The following is a 23,817-nucleotide window of genomic DNA, read 5'->3' as shown; positions in this document are numbered from 1 at the left end:
CAAACTGTGTTCACAGAAAATGATTTCTGGAACTGTTCCTCAGCTTGTGCAGTGATTTCTATGCCTGTATTTAATGCAGTGCTGCCACAGGGCCAGTGATTTCACACAGATTGCACACAGAGATTTCTCCAGATTCTCTGAATTTTTTGACATTATGCAATGTAGATGATATTGAAGAGATATTCAGTCTTCAAACTTTTATGTTTAGGACCATTGTCCTAAAATTGTTCAGCAGTTTGTAGATACCGTTTTGGGTTTTTGTTGCAGATTGATGAACATTTGCCTATTTTTTCTTCTGAGAAACTGTGCCACTATAAAATGTTCTTTTTATACCCAATCATGTAACAGATGAACTAATAAGTTTTATTACTCCAATCTAATTAACTTTTTTTAATTACCACCTACTTTTCCAGCCTTTTGCTAATATGAGTTAATATTTTTCACTGGGCAGATTTGCTAAACAGAGAAAGTTAAATAGTGCTCATAGGTGCAGTTAGTTTTACAGGTAATTTTAAAAAGTTGCAAAGCTGTATTTTAAACACAGGTGTAGACAGATTATTATTATTGATGCAAATACCAGTAAGCATTAGGAAACCAGTTTGCTTGTTTTAAAGATTCTCCTCTCTCTATTTTGTGCCTTGAGAAAGGAGCATATCAAGTTTTTTGGAGTTAGGGTTGTATATTTTTAAATATACAATATATATATATAGATAGATAGATAGATAGATAGATAGATAGATAGATAGATAGATAGATAGATAGATAGATAGATAGATAGATAGATAGATAGATTTGCTGTTCTTCTTTTTCATATTTATATACAAAAAGTGCAAGACAGAAAGCCTCTGCATATAATGCAGTCAAGCAGGGACACACACACACACACATTGTTGTTCAGGATTTTGAGAGAGTTGTGCATCTCAAGGCAACTGTTGCAATATTATGTGAGCAAATAACTGAACCTGAAGAATGTGTTAGACCTCAGTGCTGCAAAAAAAAAAAAGGAAATTTTTTTTTTTTTTAACATATAAAAAACACCCTGAAAACTTCAAAGACACTTTATCATAACAGGTCTGCAACAGCTTCTTTGTTTTCCTGTGGAAAGAAGACAGAATAAAAGCAATAAAGAAAGCACTGGTTCCGCCTGACAGTAAAATCATCCTGAATCTTCTTTTTTTTAAATTGTATTTCATGGTCTCAGCTCGCAAAGAACAGTAAGAGCAATGCTCGGGAACAGAGGTAGCAGCGCCAGAAAACACACACAGTAGGATGCATTGTGGCGCAGAGGTTAAATGAAGCCACACATGGGGGATGTCTGTGTACAATATACGACATTAAGATGTTTTTTTTTTTTCAATTTCACCACAAGACTAATAAGAGTAAGAATAATCCACATCCAAATATCTGGGTATGGTCATGCTACCTCAATAATACCGTCTCCTTCACACGTTTTAAAGTGAAGCCCTCTACTTGCACGGCACTAAACTCTAACAAATGTGTTAAAAAGAGTTTTACGTTCAAGGTATATTATTAAAAAATGTTAAAAAATTAAACGTGAAAATTCGGATCCATTGAAATATTACAATTTTTGTGGATGCAGAGTTTCAATTACACCGTGTCATGCTTCTGTTATTGATTCCCACCATACAGAATTCATCTTGGTCTTAGTTTTGTGGCCTTTTATTTACAAGGGTCAGTAACATCCAGTTACACACAAAGATAAACGTGTGCATTTCATTAAGTGAGTATGCACTAACATTGTAAAGACAATCCCTCTTATAAGTAGTGTGTCTGATTTCGATTTGCATGACGTGGACCATCTTCTTCACTTAGCTTAACAAGGGAAAACCATCTCATGCATAAAAAATAAAAATAAATTGATAGTATAAGGCACAGAGAACCTATAGGTATGGCACATGGCAGTAACATCAAGAGATTTTTCACATGGATACATTCACATTAAAATTAAAAAGAAAAAAGCTTCACATTTTGGGAACTAGACTGGGAAACTGTTTTTCTTGCAATCACACATTTACAACCGCTTCACTCTTGTGATTGGCCTGCTGTGAGGAGGTAGGGAGGCTCTCTCTTTTTTTAAATCCATTGCACAATTTCAGCAGAGCATTGGCTCAGGCAGGCCATGAAGTCAAGCTCAGCTGCAGTCCTGACACATCAGCTGATCTCGGTGCCGGTCAGCATCAACTGATAGTGTTGTAAAAGCTGCTTTAGCTTGCTCATCTGCAAGCCGCTTTGCCACCCACCTCTCATCCCGTCATGCATCAGTGTCCTATCTGTTGTTACTGATGCCTGCTCTGTTCTGTATGAGGGTCTTCCTGCTGCTCTCCCTGCTTTACGCTTTCCACATATGTGAGTTGAAGGGTGGAGACACTGATTTCTCGGCAGAGCCATGCCACGAAAAAAAACATTTCTGCAGATAGAAAAAACACAATCTATCGAATTTAGTGGCCATGACTGAAGAAGTGGGTAGAACATTATGGAAGCCTTCATGTGAGACTCTCTAAAAAGAAATAATATCAATTCTAAACCTCACTATGACAGCCGGCTTTTAACACAATCCATCAATCTCAACATTTAAGGTGGGCAGATAGCATGTCAAACTAACTACTTCAGCTATTCGACTGCATCCCATGATCTTCATATGGAAAAATCTTTCCCAAACTATCACTATTTAAAGAGGAAAGATTTGTGTGTCGCCCAACAGGTGAGGCTGTAGAAGAAGCCTCAGCTCATTAGCAGGATATGATGAGGTGGTGTCAGGATAAATCTCGAAGCTAAATCTCAGTATTGACATATTGGGTTTGTTAAAGGTCTGTTATCAACATCTCAAAAGCCCTCCTCCTCCTCCCTCTTGCAGGAGTCAGAGACTGTGCAAGTCATACCATTAGTAACATGATGCTTTTACACCTCAGCACAAAATAAAGGGCAAGCACAGGCGTGTATGCTGCATCAACACAGACATACAACACACCGGTTTATGACCATAAAGTTGGCTCTAATATAAGCTCTGATCAATATATTCATGACTTTTCTTGTTTGACGTCTACGGCCGTATTGAAAATCCATCTCACGGTAAAGGCGAAAGGCCGCACACTTCGGTTGACAATCTACATTCAGATATCATTCCAGTTGATTTCAGAGCGGTGGCCGGGACGATCATCCTCTCTCAGAACGACAAGTAAATTTCACTTAACGCGTGGACACTCGCGTGTGTACAGGCAAACGTGTGCATATGAAAAAGATGTATTTAAATTGTGTTTTAGCCATGCTTACACATACTGTACATGGCACATAATAGTGATCACACAAGTGTATTATATTGAGTAAATGTTATCTGGTAATATGTACAATATTATACTCATTTTTACACAAATTCTCTTCAAGCTCTATCTATTAGCTGTGGTCATATTATTACAATGTTTCATTTACTGAAGGGCAGTTAAATGACAAATTACATTATGGCAGTGTTAGATGAAGAAAGGAGATGAAACTTTTTGCTTGATTACAGAGGGGGAGTATAGGAATGTGAGGACATTGTCAGTCAGGGTAGATGAGGAAGCCGGAGAAAGTGCTGTATTTGTTGGTGTTTCCCCCGTGAACTTTGCCCCCGTCCAGCTGCACGCACACTTCATCCCCCACGTCCAGGTGCAGGATAACACTGTTGGAGGCATAGTCGTAGTTCTGATCTGCGTCTTGAGCGATTGCACTGGCCCTCACCTGCGAAAAAGCACAAGTAAGGAATTGATAGGCGGCCAAGATTGAAAAAAGACCATTAAAGAAGGAAATGCCACGTGGAAAGCAGACGTTTGATGTCACGAGTGTGTTTCGCAGACATATTGTTGTCTGCGGTGAGGCTGAATCATGTTTTCGTGGGCGACAATGGTCTGCACGCACTCTCAACAAGGCAGGAAACAGCAACTCTTCTTTCATGCTGACACAACCTGCTTTTTTCAGAGAAATTAAAGATCAGTATTAGCTAAAATGTAACTATGCTGCACATCCATTACCTGAACATTTGTGTAAATAAAAAAATTACTGTTAAAAATATTTTCTGTTTTTCTAACAGCTTTTATGTATATAATCATAAACCTACTTATAGACACCAAATGTGATTTTCAATGGCTATTTTTTAATATTTCATCTTCAGTATCCAGTCTCACCTACAAGTTTCTACAAATCTCTCTTTTTAATTGGAGGTCTCCTCTTATAGCCTTCAAACACTAATTATCACCTGCAGAGGAGACATGTTCACCACTGCCATCTACATGTTAATTAACTAGTCAGCATGACAGAACTATGGACTTCACACTAGTCAAAAATGTGTTATACAGTCCAGTTATCTAATCCAACATGTTAAGAACGCATTTACTTTTATTTATATTTAAATTCGTTGTTGATAATAACTGAAATTCCTCTATTTTTTTTTACATTTTCCCTTTAACACTTTTATCTTTTTCACCACATTATCTCACCTACAACCAGTTTGTTCACTACTGCTGTTTTATTTCCTGTTTCACTCTGTGATCGTGGTGTAATGTAATCAGTGCTGATGCCTTCCTGTCCACTGGGTAGATAAATGAGATGTGCAGTGATCTTTGGCCTCACACTTCCGTCTCAGACCACCAGCTTTTTTAGTCACCATCAATTTTTTATTTTTTTTTTCCAGAGGATTGTTGCTGTCACACCTGATCCACCTGTTGCTGAGGACAGTTTGATGGGAGATTAGCAGAAAGGTGTCAAGGAACACATCAGTTCATTTTTTCACACAAACACAGAAAACACAATGAAGGTTCACACATTCTGATCACTGCTATATGTGTTTGCTATTGCTCATCCATGTCAGCATCATTAACTGAAAACAGCTTTCAGTTTTATTTACCTTTTTTTTGGCTTTGCTTGTCATGCATTGACAGTTTGTGTCAGAGGACAGTGCTGCTCTCATCACAAGAAAGGGGTCGTAGACAAACTGTGAATACCACATTGGCTTATTGTGACCTTTCAAGTGGACGTGGTGAACTTGTCTATTTACACATCCAGTAGCTATCTCCACTACCCACTAAAACTATTATTTGCTAAAAGCTCAACTCATCAATCCCTAATGCTGCTTGGTACTGCTAAAAAAACAAGCAAACAAAATAAATAACCCAGAGTCATCAGTGATGACAGTGTTGAGAGTTTACCAAAATATGTATTGCATGAGGCTTAAAGGTGCATGACAGGAGCTGTAACTTTAAATTTTTGTCCCATCTCTCTCACCCGTTATCTTTACCTTCGCCCTAATGCAATAGATAGCTTCTTGTCTCTGAGCCCGGTTCTGCTGAAGGTTTCTTCCTGTTGGGAGTTTTTCCTTCCCACTGTCACCAAGTGCTTGCTCATAGGGGGTGGCTTCATTGTTTGGGTTTTCACTCTATTATTTTAGGGTGTTTACCTTACTTGATTTGGGACTATAAAAATAAAATATAATCGAATTGAATGCACTGAAAGTAATTATCACTCGGCTTTAAGACACTAACTCAAGGAAACGCGATAAAACCATAATTTCAAGACAAGCGAGATGATGAAAATGTCCGATGTTTTGATGAAAACATTCAAAAGAAGAATGTCGTCCCTGTTTGGCGTCAGATATGAATAAAAGGCATAGCCAGGGACATTTGAACGTCAGCACACTGCAGCCTCAGAATCACTAAACAATCTTATCAACACTCCTGTAAGACAAAACTCTGCCACCCACTAACTGCTGGTATACAGAGCTAACACATTATCCGGTGTGAAGGCTGCAAACCATGGAGCCTTGCACAATTTTAAAAAGTAAATCTGCTCAGATGAGGCATTATTTACTCTTCTATCAACATCTGGACAGCTTTGTGATTGGAGAAGGAAATGCAATCCACATGATGCTCTGTCTGTAATGATATGACCAGTCATTTAGGAAGAAGTCATTACATCTAACGATACATATTTACATGCATACTAATATGCAACCACTTAGCACTGCCCTTATATTACACGATGGCAATGATCCCATACATGTTGCAGAAGGGAGCACAATTACCAGACTTAATGTTGTGTACCTAATTCTCGAAGACCAATCCAGTATCCCAGGATTTAGTTGAGCAGCTTTTCTGGTGACAAAGGAGCGTCTTTATTTATGAGGTTGTTAAATGTGCCTGTTATTTCATCCGCTCTCGGTAAAATCTGAGTTGTTTTCGCACTCGGTAAGCAAATCTCCTTATAATAAATTGCACTATCACTGGCTGGGTAACAAACTATTCAAGCAGGCAATCCATTTAATAGTGGAAAATAAAGTGCACATGTGCATACATATTAATGAATGCAAATAGGACGCCCTAACTCTATCCTTGTCTCCTCCTGTGAGTCTGACTAAGGATATGGTCCATCATCTCCGCCAGTCATCAAACTTCACTGATCTCTTGTGATCACAAAGACAAATCAAATCAGACTAAACTTCCCCCTTTCTCCTCCTCCATCCAACATTTTTATTTTGCCCCTTTCATCAATTTTATCAAATACATTTCTCTCTGTGGGGTTTTCTTTCACATAAAGAAGGTGAACATTTTTACTCCCCTCCTTAGGACAGAAATGAATCAATATCTTTCCTTTGTTTTAATTCAACTCACATCACTCCATTAATTGTTGTCTCTCCCTCCACACCTCACGCCCCTTCCATCATCCCTCTCTCATTTGCCACCCCATTCCTTTCTCTTCATTCTGGACCCATCTATCCATCTTTTTGTGTCCGCATACTGGAATAAGATGCAGGTCACGCACACGCTTTCTCTCCCCTGCCATGGCAGTGTTGGCGGGGGCAGCGTCTAAGTGTGTCCCTGTCCAGTCTAAATCGGATTGATTAACGACGTGCTGCTGTGGCAGGTCTCCTGAGAACCCCTACCCAGCATCTCCAACCCCACTTATATCCTTCCCCCACAACCTCTTACAACATCCCCTACCCCTCTTTACCTCGGGGCAGGCTGTACATAGCTGCTGGCTAGTAATTGGTAGGCAGACAGCTATGGCAGCTCCTCGCCTAATAGGTCCAACTCCTCAATAACTCCATACAATCACAATAAGTGGGAGCACAAGATAGGCTAGAGTGGTCAAACGGGCCCACCAAATACTAGCATGAGGTCAGGATACAATATGGCACATTCACAAGCCACCCTGCCCTCTTTGTGCATCTTGATAACCTCACATCTCCTCCTTTTTTGTTTTGCGAATCTCAGGTGAACAGCTAAGGAAAGAACAAGAACAATGGAAGACATTTTGTTACTTTACAGTGCTAGGCTGCTTTGCTCTGAAGGGACTGAATGTCTCCCCTGAGGAGAACAAGTAGGTTTAGGAGAAATATTACAGTAGAGGGATTGTTACATCTTGTACATCCAACATCTGTCTACATGGTTGAACAGCAAGATTCCCCTGACAGTATACTGTCAGCTGAGGTAGAGGCTGGCCGGCTGCTGTGAGGATTGCTGTATAGTACACCAGTGAGCAGAAAACATTATGACCACTCAAAAATGGAGGGAATAAGGATTGTCTCATAAAAACTGTGCATGTGAAGGTCAGTTTTCTTCAGTTTTTCACCACTGGATCAATGAGTAAAGACTGAAGCACCTTTACCTTGTTATGGCCGGAGGGCTGATCGGAGAAAATGTAAATGTACCTACATGTTCAATGGAGGAGCAGGGGATGTGCTGGAAAAGGTGCGGCCTGCTCCTGAAGTCTAGACCCTGTAGGAGCGTCTAGCCCTCTGAACTGTTTTTAGGGTAGTGACAGACCAATAGCACATCAAACAGGAGTGGGGAAACTGTTTTGCTGCGTAAAATTACAGGTAAAGTGAGTTTACCTCTGCATGTACATTGACAATATTATCGTAAGCAAACCTAAACCATGCTTGAAATAAAATAATGTTTACCTGAATCAGCATTTAAGGGTCACAACAAAAGTTGCAGCAGTGATATTCACACCACCTCATTGAATGGCCTTTTAAATGAACACCAGCTAATTATATTTGCTAACCAAAAGGACACACTGTTATTTATGGCTTTTTATGGTTGACTTCTTTATGAGGCACGTAGGTTTACTTAGCCTCTACTCAGACAGTGGAGATGCTGACATTTAATGTGCTACGTTTATGATTAATTCATGGCTCCCTTTCCCCTCCTATATACAGTAAACTAGTGGACAAGTTGCATCTTTGTACATTTTATCTACATATTTACAAGAGTGTGACCTTTTAAATATTATCAATATTAATACGATTGACAGTAGAAGTAATTCATGGATGAACATAAGCTGCTTCACGAATTATATGTTACATTCATAACAACAAACGAACAAATGTATCTGCGTGTAAGTTGAACTCTGACATCACACGATGAAATGTGTGACCTATTTTACTCTGTGACTCGTAAAACCTGAATTGCAAAAAAAATACTTTTTTTAAAAACTGGAGTTTATTGAATGTTTATTCTTCCACATTAAAAAAAAATTCTCACTCTCCATATATAAGTTTTAATTTTTAATTTTAGAATTTCTACTTAATTTAAACAAAAAAATTATTTAAAACATTTATTTTTGTGTCAGGAACAAAATCTTTCAGGCACTAAAGTTGCATCTGTCCCCAACAGGGAAACAAAAGATAAAGTTTTGTAATGCCTGTAAAACACCAACTTATTAGACTTATTGGAGACATGAATGGGGTTCAGTAAAATACCCCAAAGACACTTTTAGAAGAAAAATGGTGAGGAAATGTCGACAAATACAACAGCTCACCAATTAAAGAAAAGCATTTCTTAATGGTTTTTTCTTATGTTGCATCATTAAAACATTCAGACAATTCAGAGAAATCTCTGTATGCAAAGAACAAGGTTAACTGGCACTGCATTAGAAATGCAGGATTATGTAGTGAAAAACTGGGTCTGTGCCATATCATGACATCCACAATAATTTACACAATTTAAAAGAAGTGTGATTTCTCCATATTAATGATATAGCAATGCAATGCATTTATGTTCCCTAGAAAAATCAATGAACATAAACCCAAACATGTCTGACAGCAAGAGTCGCGTGTTAGCATCCAGTGATGAATAAATACCTAAAAACAGAGTTAGTAGGAGCTGATCATGTTTTACCCAAAAGTAAACAAATGACTTCATCAAGGATTGTTGGAGTACTTGCTAGTTGTGCTCTATATTACAGGAAAAGCAGGCTGGAAAGTAGCAATGTGGTTACGTGGTTGTAAAGAAGAGCTATGAGCTGGTTAAAATGCTCAACATCAGATACAACATCCCAGGGGGAAATAAATTGTTCAATTTCAATTTATGTGACGATATCGTGCATTTCTTGAAAAGTTTCAGTCTTAAATTACTTTAGTTGGTGTTTTTCACTTCTGTTCTACATTTACTTAAAATTTTCAGGAAAAACTTTACCTGGGCTACCTTTGTGTGTCGCTGCTATTTCACTAATGCTGTGTCATCACTGACTGTAAATCATTGGAAAAGAAAAGTAGGAATAAATCAAATTGATGTGAATTTAAAAACTGAACATTCAAAATGTGAAATTCTAAACAGGAGAAGGATCACCCAGCTCATTATAGATTAAAAGCCAGCATCAGTGATGGTATTGGGGTGCATTAATCCACACGGAACAGGTAATTTGTGCATCTTTCAAACAACTTATGTTGCAGATGATGTTTTTCCTGGCTTTTTTAATCATGCAATGCCAAACCACATGCATGTATTCCCAATATAACAACTAAGTATGAAGAAAACACTTCATCTAACCCACTGGTCTCCATACAGTCCATAGCCACATGCTTATATTGCCCTGTCCAAGCTTTGTAGATATGTGCTGCATTAATTGAATTGTTATTTTCCCTCCTCGTTATGTGAATATTGAATTTTTATTCCACCACTAAAAGGGCTTTATTTTTCCCCCATCGGGCCATACTAAGATCGTATTGTGTTGTGACACTGAAACCGGCACAGATGAGTCTGCAGGTTCAGCTGTCAGTAACAATCACAGTGAAACCTTGTTTTCCTAAAGTGGGCAGGAGGCACTGGGGCTTTGGGAGTGAAAACAAGAAGCAAAGGCAGATCAGGATTATTGTCAACAGCGGAGGAGATTGATAGCGACAAGGGAGTGAATTTCTGTCTGTTGGCCCAACGCTGTTCTGACGTGATCTGCTGCTGTTGGGAAGAAGGAAGACCCAAGGGACAATAGAGAAGATTACACTGCCTACACTTTTCATTGGGGCCACATTAAATGTGGAAAGAGAGCCAGAGAGCGGTGGTAGGAGGAGAGAGAGTGAGGAAACTGACAGCATGGAAATAATTCACCGACAGTCCTAAATGCTCAATAAAATCTACATTTTCAGCTGTGTGCCACTCATTCATGTGACATTTTTTTAAGGGCTGACACATGTATTTCACATTTATTTAGCCATAACGCATTCACCATTTTTATAGAGGCGTTGATAAAATGTCTGAGAAAATTGATGCAAGGAGGGCATGGGGCAAAGAGAAGAGAAGTATGCGTAATGAAAAGGTGGGTGTGAGAGCAGAAATTTGGATTAGGTCGCACAGACGAGTAAGCAGCTGCGTGCGCTTTAGTAGTCCGAGCACAGGATGCGAGTAAAGGAAGCCAAAGTTGAGGGAGGCCTTGAGTGATGGAGAGGGAGGATGTTGGATAACAAACTGATCAAGCATGCCTGTTTTAGAGGAGAAGGGGGGCTATAAATGAGGTTTGGGAGGTGCGCTGTCCATGTAGTGTGTTATTTTTTTCTCGGTTTTGTTTTGTTTCGCAGTGGTGCCTTGATCCTTTGGTAATAAAACTGACAGGATTCATTCACTGTGATGTACAGACCTCTCAGAGCAGAGCGAGCAATTGAGACGGGGTCTCTTAAACTTACCTGAGGGACCTCTAAAGGTGAACAGGGAGAGAGAAGAAGGGCAATTGAATTGGCCTTTTTTTTCATAAAAGCGTCTGTTTTCTCTCAACCTCCACCCATGTGTACCAGCCTGAGGTTTCTTGTTTCTATTATGCAGGTCGACGCGTAACCCCTCTCCTGCACTGCAGACTCAGACACTAATTGGCATACAAAATGCTAATATTTCGCCATGACACTCAGGACCCAAGGTGTCAAGATGTTGATTAGAAAGTCTCTAATTGGCTCTAGACTGAAACCTTTGACAGTAGAGGGGATAGCTTAATTGGATATAAATGTGTTCTCTTGATGGTCTACCTGAAGCACATCAGCTCCCTCAGCTCTGGCATTATTTAATGCCAGAGCTGAGGGAGCTGATGTTTTTTCTGTTTTTAAAACCAGTGTTTACTATCTTGCATTAACTGGAAAAAACTCTCTTATACTCAGAAATAGAAAACAACTAAACACTAATTCACCATGCAAACCCAGATTAGCCCATTCTGATAATTCTGCTCTAACCTCTAAAAATGATAATAACCCAGCGACATTTCAGAATTGTCCCTGTTAGTTATGAAAGCAGAAACACTGTAGCACACTGCTGCTTATGAAAGAGACAAAATACAGTTTCCTTGATGAGGAGGAATAATGATATAATGGGAGGCAAAAGGAAAGCACAACAAAGGCGCGGCCAAACACAGTAACAACCAGCCATGTCCTTTTAGTCTTTGGAATATAATGGCCTCGGCCATTACAACAAGAAACATATAGTTAAATAATGGCCGTGCACACCGACAAGTGCATAAATACATAGAAGACAAGACAAGAAGAAGAGAAAAAAAGCAAGAAAAGCTGCAGGGTATATAGGACAAATTCTTTAAGTTTGCTCTACAAGAAATCTGTCTGAAAAGACGGACTTTCATCCTTTATCGAAAAATGTTCCCCATTAAAATGTCGGGCCGTTGTGACACTAATGCAATTCAAAACACAGGAGAAAATGTTTATTAATGATTCTATCAAGACATGCACAACTGTTGGAGGAGGAAGAAAACAGCATGCCAGTGTGCCAAAATAAAATAAAATTAAAAGTGCTTAATGAAGTCCTACATGAGCCTCATATTGACACCTTGTCTGGCTCACTGTAATTAGCAGCTTCCTCTTCTCACAGCAGCCGCATCACACCTACCTACTGGAGGCGAATTCATCTTTCTCCTAATTGAGTCCAAGCTTGTCATAATCATGACTTTTAACTGTGTTATTTAATTAACAAGTTAGCTCACAGACCTCATTATAGACACACTTTAGCTGGGCGTTTCAAGAACATTTAAAAAAATAATAATTAAAAAAAGTATTGGGGGCATGCGATGTTTATGAGATTCAAACTGAAAAGCATTTGCAAAAATATCTTTGGTGCTTTACGCATAAGGAAAAACCTCGCTTTTATTGTTTTGTTTTTTTAAATCAAGACCTTTCTTTAAAAGCTTGAAACTGAAATGAAACATTAATCTTTTAATCCAAAGGTTAGGGACAACTTTTAATCAGTTTCTCAGCCTCACACTTCAGCTTTATAAGGGCCCAGTTTGTCCACCAGCCTCATAGATACAACCAGTGGCACTACCAAAGCGAGGTTGTCTGAGAAAGTGAAACGCAACAACTACACAGATGCAATCAGAACCACAGACTGACCAACTGACCAACCCTAATTCCACCATATTGGACCAGCTATAAATATTCATACTCCCACTCCATGCTCATCACTGAAAGGGCAAAGAACATATTGGTGGTGAATTATATATCCATTGAAAAGGTCATCTACCTCAACACCAATCTCTTGATGAGTTATGGGACGCAGCGAGGGAAGAAGATTCTTTGCACTGAGTGCTTAATCTCTGCAAACGTGGCGTAAGCTTATCAGCTACATAATTCATTAGCCATTGTTTGAGATGAAGAACCGGCCGCACGTCTGATATTTTTTTGTCATATACTGTCTGGCTGACTGCATTGCTTTGTGGTTAGTCTTCAGCTCATGTCTTAATTTAGAGAACCTCTGTCCATTCTCCTGCGAATATCCATCCATCTCTGTCTCTCTGTCAGCCCGCTCGTCTGTTCTGTCTCGCTCTGCAGTGATCTCTCCCCAGGATGTGTCTTGTTCTCTGCTCCCTTTGACAAGAAGTGGATCAACACTGTGCCCGTCAGTCTGACGATTGTCGTAGGCCCAGTGCGTGCACACATACACACACGCACGCACACAAGTCACCTCATGCTGTGAAATATGTTAAAGGCAGACTTTAAAGGAAATGCTTTTTCCCCCCTTCAGTACAGCAAGGATGCAGCTGGACCCAGCTGCCAGTGAGATCAGATTTTATCTGTTTTTTTAAAAGTGTTCAATTAGCACAGAGTAAAAACAAAAATCTGCAAAACATCTGAATAAAATGTATAAATGTCTACTTTAGCCAAATGTATTGTGCTCTGTAAACAATGACTAGAGACAAATTGCAAGTGCAGAGTGTCTATAGGACGCCTGATCCTAATGATGTTATAGCTTCATTATAGCTGAAGTTAGGGGGTTATAGCTGAAGCACACTTTAATAAAAATGGATAAGTATATTCATCAGTGATACATGGCCTTACCCACAAATGGGTTTTGATGGGCTTTAAAAATAGAGCCGAGCAAAGTAAAAACACTTCAGTCACTTTTTTGACTCATTACTCAGTAATAATGCTGGTTTAAAGAAAGTAGCCTCTGGAAAGTAAAGCTTAAATAAAAAGTCTTAACCTTATGTTCTTTTTAACTGACGAGGGGGGGGGACAGATTTTCAGGCTAAAAAACATGTCAGGCTGTATAGAAGTCAATACACTACTGTTTATTTGAATTATAACCTCAGTAAACACTTTCTTAATGAGTTTATGATCAATGATCATCTCATCTCTAGTTTCAGGTCTTTTTAACTATAGCATGAAAATACTGGTCCCATTTAGAGAACAACAGGTGACAAACCAGTGTATGATTTATGAATTGGACACCTTGTAGTGTAGTACAAGTCGCTACCGTGTGGATGTGCAATGTCTGTTAGTTTCTCAGCCCGAGCTACCCCTCGCGCCTCACTTTTTACTTCAAATACCTCCATCTTTTACTTACAGTCTGATTAGGTAATGAGTCAGTTCAGTGGATTGAATGGATTCAAAGGTCTGGATCCAGTTCAAGTTTAACTAAAGATTTGGTTAATAAGCACATGAGCTGCTAGTAGCTGATTATTAAACCATTCTTGTTCAGTAACAGGAATTAAGTTCAACATTACACAAAGCATCTTCAGCAACCTCGAACTTTGTCTCCACCCCTCGTCCCCTCCCTCTGATGTACTTATTTCTACTCCTTCCATCGTGGTCACTCCCATTGAAAATCTTAGGATCCTCAGCTCTGCCACCTCCAGATGGCCTCCTGTCAGTTGCACAATCTCAAAACCATACATCAAAGTACATCTCATTACCATTTTCTAAACCTCCCCTTTCACTCTTGCTGCCATCCTTCAGTCACAAATCAGCCCTGACACTCATCTCCGAGCATCTCCACCCTGGCTGCACTCTCTTCCTCACCTCTCCTATGCACTGTACATTGCTTTGGATGGTTGACCATAGGTACTCATCTTCCCCTTACTATCTCTACTCCATGGTTCACCTTTCCACCTGTCTTCTGCTCATTCGCACACGTATTCTTTCTTCTATCTATCTGGAGACATACTAACATGGTCCACAGTAGCAGTAAACACCCTTTGTTGGTCATGCTTCCATTCAGTGTATGAAAGAGCGTCTGTATTTTATCTAATAGTGTCCTTGTTTATTTTGTTGCCATATTTTACTTATTTTACCCTGAATTGGCTTTAAATGCTGTTCTTTTAGTTTTCATTGGTTTTTAAAAGCACTTAGCCAACAGAAAACTGTTGAAAATCACCCATTTGGCTGAAACTGGCCTGACCTTGAAATGTGCTCTTAAGATTTGTAGTTTTGGGTAGAGTAATTTGTGATATGAAAATCTGTGTTTCAGGAAAGAGCGTACAGGAAAGAGATTGGTATCTATCTTTTCATCTAAAACAAACAAGGATATTTCTTCTTTTTGTGAATATTTTAATTGATCATTTATTTCTCATATAATAATACTGATGTCTTATAAGAAACAGAATTAAATCTTCCTTGAAGAACAACAAATTCACAATAGTTGTAGTGTAGTGTAGTGTAGTAGTGTCTTGGTTATCTCTCAAGAGAGAATTTCTGTATTAAAGTTTTCTCATTGACCTAGCAGCTTCACCAAGGTTCATGAGCACCTGTCTATTAGCAGAAGAATAGAAAAAAAAGGAAGGCGGGTGCAATGAAAAGGGCAAGATCAGCACTGAATTGGGTTTAATAATTTAGTTGTTGGAAAAGATAATTAATGGGGAAGGAGTCAATAGCTAGTGTGGACAGGAAAAGTGCAAGGTGCACGTGTGTATGTGTGTGTATGTGCGCGAGCACATGACTAAAGGAGGGGCACAGGTGAAGGGGAGAAGATCTCATCTAAAAGCTATGAAAGATTTAATAGCAGGAAAAGACAGGAATGACAATGTCTGTGAAGGCACGCTGCAACAAACCAGGTCCCCCCCAATTATATCTGGCATTAAGCTGTCTGTCCTTTTTACTCTGCACCTTAGGTACATGCTGTCAAATCAATAATACTGGGAAAAGCTTTCTTTATGGACTCGATCAGTCACATGTATATTCAATATACTACATGTCTGGAAGCAGCATGAAACAGACTAAACAGGTCTGAATTTGAAAGTAATGGTTAGCTCAAATGTACGTTTACACAGCATCAGCAAGTAAGATAAGATAAGATAAGACATTCATTTTAACTTACTGTTTTTATTATATGGGCAGACTATGTCGTTTTGGTGGAAAGTATGATAACTGGTTAGCAATATCAGTCGTTATGCAAGCCAATGAACCAAATATTGTTTTCCAACATTTCAACTTTAAATATTAGGTGCTTTTTTCCTGCAAACAATCATTTGGAAGATATACTATGCTGTTTCCAGGGCTGGGATAAGTTTTTTTTTTCAAAGTGCATCAATCTTTCACAGGCTGTGATGATCAATTTGTCACAATAAAATATAAAATGTAGGCATAATAATAAATAATCAAACTCGCTGTGGCACTAATTTATGACTATTATCTGTCCTCAGATCTGCAACACACATTGCAATAGAAAATCAGGGGATGCCACATATTTCATTCAAAATCAGTAAGAAAAAGAGAATGTTAGGCTACAACAAGCACATTTCCAGTAAAAAAAACTTTTTTGTGCGCCAATTTTTTATTTCTTGAACTACTTTGCACTACGTCTCAGAGCTTTGTGACACAACCCACTTACCAAAAAAGAAGCTGACATTGGGGAACATGGGCAACTTGTAAATATAGCTTTAGTCCACCACTGCAGTAACCCTGGGTTTGTTTCCTTGTAGCATCCTCCGTGATGTTGCTGCTGCTAAATTTCGGCCAATAGTGGAAAAGCTAGCAAGGTCAGATGTGTTTTCTTGCTGCTGGACAAGTGACTCCCAGTGGTTGACCTGGGGGTAGCTTCAGGTCATAAAAAAGCAACAGCAATCTGCCACAAGCACTTACAGTAGACTGGGCAAGGGCTGCTGACGAGGCCTACAGGGATGTCGGTGCTTCAGTATTGATGAAAACTAGAAATCATTTTGTCCTAATAGTTAAGACACATAATTCGTATGTGCAATGTTTGATTGAAGTAAGAATAAGATTTAACCCTTGTGTTAAATCTGCATCTGTCTGTTTCCACAGTGGCGATTCTCAAATTAAAAACTAGCCCGTGTTCTTCTGGTAAATCCTTCTTAGCCTGCTGATTTAGATGTAGATTTAATAAAGCGTACCAATGAACAGCAGCCCAGCACAGTGATGCTCTGCTCAGTAGCATATTGTTGTCAGTTCATGTACCGTGTAATCTGTGTGGACAAACTGTGTTACCATTAAACCTTTGCAACAATGCAAAGCATGCTTCCCCCCCCCCCCCCCCTTCTTCTTCTTCTTCTCCAGTAATCCCCAGGACATCACTCTTCTGTTCTGTAGCACACATGTCAGAATCAGAGCGCCTCAACAGAGCGAGGGCTTAGTACTTCAAGCTTGTCACTGCTCTCCAGATGGAAGCATTCAAGGCTTTTTCCAGGCATTTTGTACTTGTTTATTTATTAGTGTTAAAGTCAGAGTTTCTCAGAGGACAGTAGCCAGCTGTTGCATTTTGGCTTTGCTCCACCGAGACGCAGAGGATTGTTATCCTCTTGATCGCTTGGCTGTCATTCTCTCTCCCTCTTTTTCTCTCTTTTTCCACATGCAAGTTGTGCAAATAACTACAATTTCTTCTAAACCATTTCTTACTCCCACCTCCTTTCCTCTTCTTTTTTGCGTCCTTGAAGTCTCTTACATTTTTAGTGTATTTCAGCTTAATTATCTCTCTCTATATTTGATTTGTCTAAAACTTCACTGTGATTTTCTCAGTGGAGTATTGTTTGGAATTCACTTTTGGGGGATTTCTTTTTAACCATGTTCAAAATCTGAGTGGCAGTCACCACCTGCATAGCACAATGAAGTCCACTTCAATAGTAAATAACACAGCATCTTCCTGCATTTAAACTATATGACAAAATGTTTCTTAAATTAGTGAATTGCATCTGTTACCTGAAGTTCTGATCTAAGCATGTTATTTAGTTATATACTTTTATATTTACTGCTCTTGTATTTGAACTCACTGATGCAAAAGATTCTTACTAATGTTTGTGTGTTGGTTTGATTGCAAGGGGAGGTCAGTCCAGTTCAGAAACACTGCAGCACAAACCCACCTAAACTCGCACTCACCTGTCCATTTTTCTTCAGGTCTGCCCACATGCTCGTCCCATCACCTCCTCTCATCAGGACATGGTAGGTGAAGTAGTAGATACCTGGCAGAGGGCAGGTGAACTTGCCGGTACTCGGCTCATAGTAGTTCCCTACATTGGTCACCACATCGTCAAATTTGAGTATTTCACTCCCTTCGTGTTGCTTCCGGAGGCCGGCGTAGAAGGCAATTTTGGGGCTGTAGAAGGAAGGGCCGTAACCACCAGGTCCAGGCCCTGGTGGGCCAGGTGGGCCGGGCTTACCGGGCTCTCCAGGGGGGCCTTTAGGACCTGGAGGACCAGGAAGTCCAGGGCTTCCTCTGAACCCCTGTTTGCCCCTGCGGTTTGAGAAGTCCGGGGGCTGAGGGGAGACAGCTGTCAGCTCTCCCTGTGGGGGGGTGAAAGTGTCACACACCATCTTGCAGCTACCCAGCATCTCATAGTGCGTGCCTCCTCCTCCGGACCCCCCCCCCTTGGTGGTGTGGACCAATAGGGGAATGGCTACCAGCAGGACCAGAACCATGGCCACGCCGACTCCAGCCCCAATGACACGTTTCTTTCGGCTGAGCCGTGAGGCTGCCAGTGTGAGGAAGTCCTCCTCCCCTTTAGCTGGAATGGTTGTGCCGGCCAGGCTGAACTCTGGGTAGAAAGCAACCACTGAATTGAGAAGGTGGAGCAGGGAAATATGTGATTGTGCGGGACGCACAAAAGAAAGTGCTATTCAAGGACTGGGAAAGACTGACGCATCACACAGGAAGAGAAAAAAATCAAAAGTCAGGGGGAGACTGGAATCTAGGGTTTTCCATTACTTGGCTTTCAGTACACGTGTATCCTTTTTATTTTTCACTTTCCCCTAGATCATTATGTCTTCAGGATTTTATCATCTTTAAAGGTATACATCATATAACACAACTATTCTAAATTACTTGGTTCAAAATGAGTGAAACCGCTGAGATGCTGGATTTTAGGCAAGCTGCTTTTTATACGAATCCACTTCTGTGGTTGTAGAAGCTCCAGTGAAAATCCTTCAGTTGCTCAGGCAGAGAGCTGTCAGGTGGGGTCTACAGTATTCCCACTGGAGTTCATCTCACCCACCACATAGAGGGAAGGGCGCTTTACTTGTCTGTCCAGGAATGAAAAGAGAAGAACAAGGAAACTGCTAAATTTCTGGTCTTTTTTTCTATCTCCCTTACTGCTGGTGCTCCATTATATTTATCGTAAAAACCCATTCCTCCACTCAAACAACAGATTTGTTGCAGCTCATAAGAATGGCTAAGAATCTAAGTTTTCTAGAGGTAAAGGTAAAGCAAAAATATATACCGGTATATATATATATATCACAGAAAATCAGCGAATCCATTGCACTCTAAAAGAAAAAGAACACACACATATAGCCTAATCATAACAGGACTAAGAAAATGTGATCTCCTTATAACACATATTTATAATTTAAATGTTAAATATGGAAGGCATTTAAGAAACATTTCATATTGCAGTAATTTCATATTTAAAGGTGTACTTGACAATTATAAAAAAAATGGAACTAGTGTGACCCACACAGGTGGATTGTTTTTGTATTAATCACGTCCAGGTCCTCAAAATTCATGTTAAAACATTTTGTATTATTCATAAAAGCAAACAGGTTAACACTAGTTTAACACAACAGACACAAAAGCTACATGTTGATATTATTCCAGGCCTGCTGCATTGTTCACAAGCTCTTTGCTCACCTAACAGCATAAATGCATGAATTATTTTAGTATTTTCATTTAAATTAAAATTGAAGTGACCAAGCTTCAATATGGCCAGGGTGGGTAAAAACGATTCCGAAAGTTTTTTATAAACTAGTGCAAAAATAAAAGTACACTGCAATAATCAGCTCACCCAGATGTCTTCTTTCTTTGCTCCTTTTTTTTTTTAAACCCCGGTCTTCAGTGGGTTTTCATCCCACGGGTTCAGACAGAAACGCCGCAGGAAAGCTGGTCCAGGACCCGAGCGAAAGACTGAGGCGCGTCTACTGGCGCTTCGGCTGAAGTTGCGCTGCGGTCCAAACTCTGCTCGGCGGAAACAGAGTCATAGTAATACTACCAACTTACAACATGTCATCCTGGAGTCCTGCGTGCTGGCGGGACCGCACCGTCCGCCCGAAAAGAAAAAAAAAACATTTAATTAAAAAAGAAAAGAAAAGAAAAGAAAAGAAAAACGCTCAAGGCAGCGGGAGCAGTGGAAGCGATGCCGAAGTGGTCGATCGCACCTTCAAAGAGAAAACTACATATTCTGACTGCTTACTTTTGCAGACTTTCGCCGTGAATTAATCCGGCGCACGGCGACTTTATTTTCAGAGCAACAGTTCACTCACTTGTTGTTTTTTCCCATATCCTGCTTCTCTCTCTCTTCAGCATCTGCCCGCTACTGCGTCCCCCCCTCATCCTCCCTCCTTAACACCTCCAGCCACACACACAAACACACACCCAGCATCGTCCTATCCAGCATGTGACCTTTTCACAAATCAAATGACTACATCTGTTTAACGGTTTAATCAAAGGTTTTACAATATTACTTGGTAGATTTAAAGCATATTTGTTGGATATTCTGTGATAGTCTTTCTTTTTTTCTGCCTGACTGTAACCTTACAGATTTTCAGGTGGCGTTAAGAGGTATAGACACTTGTGGAGTTGTGTTTACGGAGAACAGCAGGTGTGAAAAGACTAAAGTCTAAGTACAAAAACGTGGGCTACAGATGTGAGACTGAAACACAACAGGCAGGCAGGCGAAGTGAAAAGATAAAATGAAAGGAGGAGAGTGGTGTTCTCGGGGTCTGTTGTCAATGTCTGTGTTTTTGTAGCTTTCAGACCTTGTTAGAGATGAAAGATGTATCACTGCTGACAACTCCCCCACCTCCTCCATCTCGTCCTGGTCACTTTCTTTCCATTCTTCTCTGCTTTATTTTACAGTATTCATCGGTTAATTAATTCTCAGATTGGACAGAATATTTAAACTCTAAATATTCTGGGATTCCCTGCTGACATGGTCTATCCTTGTGTCAGCTCTCATTCAGCTGCATGAGAAATACACCTGACATCTGAAATACATCCGTTATGCAGCTCATCATTATTTCTACACTTGCGTATCAAAAATGTTGGTTTGGGGGTATTTACACATAACACAGCCAAGTAAAGCCATTTAGGCACTCCCAGTCCTAGTGTACTTGTATGCACTGTCAGTTCTGCTCCTCATTAATTCATCTCCCAACTTTACTGAGCTGGAGAGTGTAGCAGATATTGAATATGGATCAATAGATCACTCCCCGGGATGCATACTGTCAGCTGACTGAGCCCTCAGGCAGATGCCAAGCCTCTGGTCACATTTGCATTTAGAGATAGAAAATAAGTACTGCTTGTCAGAAAGTGGGAAACTGTGTGGTCTCTGCATTTTATAAAACTGGTAAATCAGAAGTATAGAGGCTGAAGAAGTTTCTGTATTTTGGGGTGATGTTAATTTACAGTCTTTAATTATTTCTACATCTATATAAGTAGACCTTGCTGGGCTACTCATGAGCCTTTATGGCAAGTGTGAACACCTGCAGGCACACATGTGTGAATACATCCACATGTAATTTAAATGTGGGCTCTGACACGCTGATTAAACACTAAAATAGCTCAGTGAATTTAAGTTAATATTGCAAAGAAGGAAAGAAAACTTTGAAAGAATGTTTTGTATAAAGCCACCTGACTCGATTTCCTTACGATACATGAATTCATGGTCTTGTCTGCACTGCACCATCCTCTGTTTGATTAAAACCAAAGAGTTTACAGGAATAACATGGGGTGTAACACATTTTCTGTTTTATGGTACAGGATTTTGGCTCATAAAATATTACTTCAAAGTTGTTCTTTAACCCGGTCCTGCATCACATCTTTCTTAGCCTTGACTCTGTAATACAGAGTTTTAGTTTCTGATCTTCAAAAGTCTGAAGCACAGAAAAGATATGAGCTCTATTTAAGGCCAGAAGACCAGACCGTAATAGGAAATAGTTTTAGGTTGGACATATTTTTGTTATTACATTGGGCCACTGATTCAAACCCATGAATAACTTAAACTGAGAAAGCTGGTACATGGTAGCTTCATGTAATCAAGGCATTTTATCATTTGAGGAGAAAAATTGTTTAAATGTCAATTTTTTTTTTCAATTTTATTTATACAGCACCAATTCACAGTCCCCTACAGGTGCTTTAGATCAGGGGTCCCCAATCTCAGGCCACGAGGGCCGGTGTCCCTGCAGGTTTTAGATCTCACCCTGGGTCAGCACACCTCAATCACATGATTAGTTCATTACCAGGCCTTTGGAGAACTTCAAGGCATGTAGAGAAGGTAATTTATCCATTTAAATCATCTGTGATGGATCAAGGACACATCTAAAACCTGCAGGGACACCGGCCCTCGTGGACTGAGATTGGGGACCCTTGCTTTAGATTGTAAGACCACAATATTAGAAAGAAACAAACAATCCCCTATGAGCAAGCACCTGGCGACAGTGGGAAAGAAAAACTCCCTTTTCACAGCAAGAAACCTCTGGCAGAATTAAGCGTTATATACCTTTGTAACGATGTGTAAAACAGAAAAAAATGAAAGTAAGCTTAGGCAGAGCAACACAAGACATCTTCTATCACAGATCCACCCAACCATCCATGAAATAAGTAAATGGTAAGAACTTTGGTAAATAAATTGCTACCACATATGAAAATTATAATCACACAATTCATCAAGCAACTTACTTTTAATTGCTGTTTAACCCAAAACCCGATGATAGATAACACTTTTGTCCACACAAGAGGCACATTTGGAAAGATTCAAACAATTTAATGATTTTTAGATAGATTTTCACCACTTGCATTATCAATTAAAAGAAAAATCAAATATATACATTGTACATTTGTACACATGCATGCAGATATGCATGCACATGTATCTGCACAAAACATTTGTGTGCAACTGTTTTATATATGGGTGGGCCTTTAGAAAAATCTAATTTTTATTAGAGTATATACACATAGGAACAGATTGTGACATCTACATTGCTCTAATATCACCATTCCCAGAGGTGGTGGGAAAGCTGTGCTTCTGTGAAGTTTCCAATCATGACAATTTGAACCCATGCCTGTGCAGACCAGTTGGCTTTTCCTCTGGATTTCAAAATTAAATAAATAAGTAAATAAAACAGGCTCAGTGTGTTGGAATGACTCATTCCGGTTGATACTTTCTGGTCTTCCAGGAAGTCGCACAGTGAGATAGATAAGCCTGGACAGAGGTAATTTACCAACAGGACAGTCACTCTGTCTGTTTAGAAGAATCAGTAAAAGCAATCAGGGCATGAGCAGAGAGTCACCATGTGATCAGAGAGGTTACCATGGCATTAACTGGCTCATTCAAGGTGGAGGTGCTATCAACGCTGTGAGACACACATATGAGCCAAGTAAGTAGCGGAGGAAAGGGCTTAACCTGACCTACAATCTCGCAGGTCAGGCAGTGAGCAAGAGAGCGAGAGTAAGAGGAGGGAGAATGTAGAGACAGCGGGGCTAATGGAAATGTAAGGGTCAAAGCATCACACTGGCAGTAACATGCAGTTGTTCAGCATCTCTGTTGTGTTTTTACAACCATGTTTTCAAAAAAAAAAAAGCTGGGGCACAGTAAAAGTTTGAAAACAGATTGCAAATGATTGTCAAAATCATTGCATTCAAATGAAGGCATTTTAAAAGTTAACACTGAAATCACGGGCGTGTGACGGATCACTTCTTCTTTTGTTGTTTGGTGACTGAGAAGACCAGATCTGCAATTCTGAAGGTTTGCCATCCTTTGTTGCTGTTGGACTTTAGCTACTCATGTCACGGTGCGGCATGGCACACCGTGGAAGGAGTGGGGAAGGAGGACCCAGGCGCGGTGCTC

The 23,817-nt window shown here is 39.9% G+C and overlaps 1 protein-coding gene across 1 annotated transcript; it reads right to left on the bottom strand.

The window, feature by feature from the left end:
• Positions 1 to 1,664: 1,664 nt before the first annotated feature.
• On the bottom strand, positions 1,665 to 20,293 carry c1ql4b (complement component 1, q subcomponent-like 4b). Its single transcript, XM_004544912.3, has 3 exons — positions 19,759 to 20,293; positions 17,858 to 18,997; positions 1,665 to 3,735 (listed from the first exon to the last, which is right to left on the bottom strand). The coding sequence occupies exons 2-3, from the start codon at positions 18,395 to 18,397 to the stop codon at positions 3,556 to 3,558; spliced, it is 720 nt and encodes a 239-aa protein (XP_004544969.1). The 5' UTR covers positions 18,398 to 18,997; positions 19,759 to 20,293; the 3' UTR covers positions 1,665 to 3,555.
• Between the last annotated feature and the right edge of the window lie 3,524 nt (positions 20,294 to 23,817).

The sequence above is a fragment of the Maylandia zebra genome, linkage group LG5, assembly GCF_041146795.1.
Source record: "Maylandia zebra isolate NMK-2024a linkage group LG5, Mzebra_GT3a, whole genome shotgun sequence".
Classification (NCBI taxonomy): Eukaryota; Metazoa; Chordata; class Actinopteri; order Cichliformes; family Cichlidae; genus Maylandia; species Maylandia zebra.
Note: the sequence above shows the minus strand (reverse complement) of the source record. Positions and strands in the feature narration are given on the sequence as shown.

Excerpts from the sequence above, each read along its gene's own strand:
- c1ql4b (XM_004544912.3), bottom strand. The coding sequence starts at position 18,397 with ATGGTTCTGGTCCTGCTGGTAGCCATTCCCCTATTGGTCCACACCACC. Across the intron at positions 3,736-17,857 it reads ACCTGAAGAAAAATGGACAG|GTGAGGGCCAGTGCAATCGC; the intron begins GTGAGTGCGAGT and ends GCTTTTTCGCAG.